The sequence below is a fragment of the Furipterus horrens genome, unplaced genomic scaffold (assembly GCF_987537825.1).
Source record: "Furipterus horrens unplaced genomic scaffold, mFurHor1.1.pri manual_scaffold_17, whole genome shotgun sequence".
Classification (NCBI taxonomy): domain Eukaryota; kingdom Metazoa; phylum Chordata; class Mammalia; order Chiroptera; family Furipteridae; genus Furipterus; species Furipterus horrens.
This window is the reverse complement of record NW_028327187.1, coordinates 21,780,510-21,786,509: the sequence shown is the minus strand read 5'-3', so window position 1 is coordinate 21,786,509 and position 6,000 is coordinate 21,780,510. Positions and strand designations below refer to the sequence as shown.

At 37.6% G+C, this 6,000-nt stretch overlaps 1 protein-coding gene across 1 annotated transcript; it reads left to right on the top strand.

The window, feature by feature from the left end:
* The first annotated feature begins 538 nt into the window (after nt 1–538).
* BRS3 (bombesin receptor subtype 3) lies at nt 539–4,733 on the top strand. The gene is given in 4 exon segments (XM_090265061.1): nt 539–972; nt 2,519–2,870; nt 4,321–4,687; nt 4,690–4,733. Coding segments are annotated over 4 exon segments (1,197 nt in total).
* The last annotated feature ends 1,267 nt before the right edge of the window (nt 4,734–6,000 follow it).

Sequence of the window (6,000 nt, the reverse complement as noted above, 5' to 3'; positions counted from 1 at the left end):
CCTCACTGATATGAAGTCTAGAGAGGTGGACTCAAGTTTGTGCTTCAGGGGACGCGGACACTTATTTACCATGTAAAATAACGTGGGTTAGACCATCTTCTGATTGCAGGAGAATATGAATGAGTTCCAGGAGAAAAGTGATAAGGTCTATATAGACCTTCGTGGTTAGATATGGAAACAGAGTGAGTGTAATAAACAATAGCTATTATTCTATACTATCTAGTTATTTATAAAATTTCCCAATAGGGAAGAACAAGCAACTGCAGAGCATTTCCCAAACCCCCCCTCTTTCTGTCATGGAAACGTCAATAAAACTCCTCCACCTCCCACTCTTCAGTGCCAGATTCATAAGCACTTAGCCAAGCATGCTGGGAGACACAGAACAACTGAAGGAAAGGAGTATCCGGATGTCTTGAATTTGCTTGCCATTCTGCTCTGTTCCTCTACTGTCTCATTACTAGACGTGGGTATTAGACATGACAATCAACTACATTTGAGCTGAACAGAAAAAATATCAAAGACATAGTCTTCAGAAGAAATGCCTCCAAGTCAGCCTCAGCCACCTAAGCAGACTTTAATTTTATTCACAAATGACACAGAGTCATCCAGTTCTGTCGTTCCTAATGACACCAAGAATAAAGGATGGACCGGAGACAGCTCTCCAGGAATAGAAGCATTGTGTGCCATCTACATAACGTATGCTGTGATCATTTCAGTGGGCATCCTTGGAAATGCTATTCTCATCAAAGTATTTTTCAAGATCAAATCCATGCAAACGGTTCCAAATATTTTTATCACCAGCCTGGCTTTTGGAGATCTTTTACTTCTGCTAACTTGTGTGCCGGTGGATGCAACCTACTACCTTGCAGAAGGATGGCTGTTCGGAAGAATTGGATGTAAGGTGCTCTCTTTCATCCGGCTCACTTCTGTTGGTGTATCAGTGTTCACGCTGACAATTCTCAGCGCTGACAGGTGGGTTTCTTTTCTCAATTATATTTGCCAGGGTGTGAAATGAGGCAAAAAGAAAAGAGAACAAGATATGGAAAGAAATGAAAGCTTGTACTTAGCATTTACTGGCTACTATCCTGCTTTTCTCACACTCTGTATTTAACCTGGGTGCAAGATTGAAAAATCGGGGGGCATTTAAAATAAAAGTTGGTGTAAGGGTATTAAAATTCCTGTGTTATCATCAAGGGAGAGGTTGAAATTGTATGTTTTAGAGATAATGTGTTCTCTTTGAAATATAATTGTTTGCCTGAAAGAATATTCGAATGATATTTTTCCCCCAGTTTGTTACGGCAAATTGTGCCAGGTGTAAAAGAAAAACAATTCATGCTTTATACATTAGTGCAGCCTAGTGGTGCAATATTGTCAACATTAAAACACCGCCTAAGTGTGAATTGATCACATATGTATTATTGACCACCAAAAGACCAGTTAAAAAAAATACACACATCTAATATATTTGAAATTCATCAAATTAATTAATAGTAGAAAAATGACAGGGTTTTTGGCTTCCTGGTAACTCAGTGTAATGTCATCACTTAATTGTTTTCTCTATAGGCATTCAATGACATTCTTGTTTCCAGAGCAATAAAATAATCTTGTTTAACCTTTAGAGCTCTGTGGGTAGGGCATGTGAGAACCCTGGCAGTCAGAGTGTCTGGCCTTGGTTAGGATATTTTCAGTGTAATGTGTTTTACCGTGTTCTTACTGTAGAGTGGTAACTGAAAACATGAACAGAAGTGAGGCTTTAAATGTTAAAAGTGATGCTTAGGAAAGTCTGCAAGAAACCTGTAAGTAATAAATGCCTGGCAGTACCAGAAGGAATAGCTTCTTCAGATTCTGGAATCTGAGAGGAGTAAAAGCTTTCTTGGTGTCTTTTTTAAATCTTTGCTTTGACTGGTTTTACATTTGAGGGAAGCTTTACTTAAAGGCTATAGATTTTAAGGGGGATATCTCAAAATAAAAAGACATGTTTGCATGGGCACAGGGCTTCCGATTTCACCCTCTTCTTGCCCCAAATCTACCTACTATTGGCTTGGGCAACAAATTACCACTTTTGAACACGGAAGAAATTAACCCTCTCCTCTTTACTGTATAAACTCATGGAATTCTTTTATAGAAAGAAAGGAGAATTAGGTTTAACATCAGTCACTTCTACAAAAAAGGAGGTCTTTTAGAATATTTAATGTAATACACAATGACTTATTCTAAATTACACATAAATCATGCTGGAAAAATTTATTTGTTCTAAGTAGAGGATCTACGCATAAAATTATAAAATTTCAAGCCTGGGATATCTTATACTGATGAATAAGGGAAGAGGTGATGAGCACAAATAAAAAAACACTGGGATGAATTACATGTATCTGAAACTATAACTAATTCCAGGTGGCTAATGTTGACTTGGTTGTATACATTTGAATAGGCGGTAGAACCAGATGACCACTTTTAACCCTAAGATTCTGTAATTTTGATATTTATTTGATCTTTACCTATGCTTATGTGTTTCTAGATACAAGGCAATTGTGAAGCCACTAGAGCGACAGCCCTCCAATGCCATCCTGAAGACCTGTGCGAAAGCTGGGTGCATCTGGATCATGTCAATGATAATTGCTCTACCAGAGGCTATATTTTCAAATGTATATACTTTTCAAGATCCCAACAAAAATATGACATTTGAATCATGTGCCTCTTATCCCGTTTCAGAGAGGCTTCTACAAGAGATACATTCTCTGCTGTGCTTCTTAGTGTTCTACATTATTCCACTCTCTATTATCTCTGTCTATTATTCTTTGATTGCTAAGACTCTTTACAGAAGCACCTGGAACATACCTACTGAGGAACAAAGCCATGCTCGCAAGCAGGTATGTACTAATCAGGATTCATGAATGAATTTAGAAGTGAAAGGTCCTACTTTAGCACCTGTGACCAATAAATAGAATAGCAGTATAATATTTTTGTTATGATCATGGGCTCTGGAGTCTATCAGACCCAGAATTTAATTCCAGCTGAGCAATCTTGATCAAGTTACTTAAACTCCCTGAGCCTCAGTTTCCTTGTCTGTAAAATGAAGATGGGGACTGGATGATATATATGAAATGCTTAGCATAGTCCTTGGTGCATAGTAAACATTTAATAAATGGTAGAACTCTTATTATTAGGAAAGGGACAGCTGAAATTTGGTAGCAGTCAAACTTATTTACTCATGGAATAGTGAGGAAGATTGCACAAGGTGAGACTACAGAGTGAAGTATCTTTTGTTTAAAAGTGTAACAGAATGATAGAAAAACACAGGATGATAGAGCTGGCAGGAAGCCACAATATTATCCAATGCAAACCACTTACACAGAGATGAGTAAACTGAGGTCTCCAGAGATGAAGTGTCAGTGGCAAGAGAACACAGTTAGAAGCTTATTTAAGACTACTGCAAGAAATTAAAAAAAAAAAAAAAAGACTATTGCAAGAGCCAGGTGTGCTCTTCTCCTATAAATATGAACAGAATAAAAAGAATATTGCCAAAACATTATTACACCTGACATTTAAAATGCAACAGGAATTCTATCTTTCTTGAGGGGAGAGGGGTGATTCCATTTACCTCTTGACCAGTTTACAGAGAGCTCACTCAGTGCCTTCTTTTTGGAGCTGGTCCATTCAGTTGGTTCAATAGCAGTGCTCATAAAGCTCAAGTTGCATACTTAATGCCCATGTGAACAGTTATCTTTGCTATCTGTGACCACAGGCAACATCTTCATTTCATCTGGTTAATTTCTTTTATTAATAGGTGTAGGATTATTTTCACATATGAAGGAGGCACATTGGTTTTTATTCTTTCGACTATATAGTTAGAATTCCTATAGATTAAAACAATTTTTGATACCAACTTGGCAACTTTCATAAACCCCAGAATAATATTCTAACCTAGTCAGTCACTGCTGATATGGTGAAACCAGGCTTGTATAATCTCTCTATTTTCTTTGGGGGTGTGTGTTATATTTTTAATTAAAATTTCCAGAATTCCACTACACCCCTTGAGATTATAGGAGACATCTTAGAGTATCTCGAAACCAGGAGCAGGAGTCTCTAAATTAGACCTAATGAGACCAAGAACATGAGTTACCATGCTAATTAACTTGCTGCATTCTATAGTCATAGGCTGCCTTCCCACATGTGTCAGGCAGTTATCTTACAAACACATGTTCAAAGGGGCACCAGTTTGTTGATTGTACATTTCCATGTAAATCTAGAGAATGACTTTTAAAAGCCTCTGCCAGCTAAATAATTTTCTTCCTTTGCAATTTTTATTTCTACTTATAGATTGAATCCCGGAAGAGAATTGCCAGAACGGTGTTGGTGCTAGTGGCTCTGTTTGCTCTCTGCTGGTTGCCAAATCACCTCTTGTATCTCTACCGCTCATTCACTTATCAAACTTACATGGACCCCTCTGCCATTCATTTTATTGTCACCATTTTCTCTCGGGTTCTGGCTTTCAGCAATTCTTGTGTAAATCCCTTTGCTCTTTACTGGCTGAGCAAAACCTTCCAGAAGCATTTCAAAGCTCAGTTACTCTGTTGCAAGGCAGAGCTGCCTGACCCTCCTCTTGCGGATATCCCTCTTGACAACCTGGCTGTGATGGGAATGGTCCCAGGTGCTAGGAGCACACAGGTGTCTGAAATTAGTGTGACCTGTTCACTGTGTGAAGTGTGAAGAAGGAAGATGACAGAGTATAGCTTTTAAATGAAAAAAATGGTATTTTTCCTCCCAGTGTATGTATCTGATTCTGAGCTGTGCATAGCTGTCTGGTGTCAGGATTTTTGTTGTTTATGAATTGTGTTAAAATCTTAGGAGTAAAGGTCCCTTTTAGGTAAAAGACAAACCATGATTTTCTTTAAAGTACAAACATTAGCGTTATTGGGCTTTCTAAATAAAGTGAAGTCCCGCTAGGTGTAGAGAGACACATTTATATGTCAGTGGGTCTTAAGGGAGGTTGCATAGAAGGGAAGGTAAAATGAACAAGATAACATTTAAAGATCTAATTTGTCTCCATCACATCTATAATGCTTCTAATTTCTCATATATTCCTGTGATTTGCATAAAATTGTGTATATTTTTATTATGTGTTGTAAATGTACACATTATACCTTGCATATGAAAAGGAGATCAAAAACATCTCTTCTGCACTTTTCTTAAATAACAAAGTCCCTCAAAACAAACCTTCACAGGCTTTTTGACTACCCCTTTTCATTAATCTCTATTTCATTATAAGTAAACTTTACAATTGCAATGGAAATGTTTTGGGGTCAGTAAGTATAAAGTAATGCATGAGGATCTGGGGCAAGGAGCTTGCCTTGTTGGGTCAACACTTACTGACTTAATGCTGTTCTATTTACAACTACCATTGATTGATAATTGGACGTTTTCTTTCACAAATATTGTGAAGAATTTGCCTTGTTTACAGGCAAAATAAGTGGCCACATTTATGGTGTCATTTGAAGCCCCCACCCCTTTCCGAGAAGGACAGACCCCTGTTGAAAAATCTGCAAGCCTGCTGGTGTCTGAAGTACTTCCTTTAAGGAAATTAATTTCTTTGGTAAGCAGTGCCCTCTCCCTTAAAAAATGCAGAAGTACCACATGAAATCCCTAACACCTGGGTATGCAGTTTTTGTCATACCATCTTCCTACTTGATTTCATTAAACCTGATATGGTGCTTAAGCCCTGTAAGAGTATGACCTACTTGATCCCTGCCCTTGGAAATCAGACATAAAATTTTGGTTTCATATCCTCCGCTCCTACTGGCTATTGCTATACGCTTGTTAATGATTGTTATTTCAAACAACTGTTGTCAGTAAACATCAGATTTAGATTTGTGATATCAGAAAAAATGTTTTCTTGGGGCATTTTGAAGCATATGTTTGGCACTAGAGATAGCTAAATTTGCATTTTCAAAAATTTGATTTTGGGGTATGCTTTTGGTAGTTGTGAGCTTTCTTTAAATA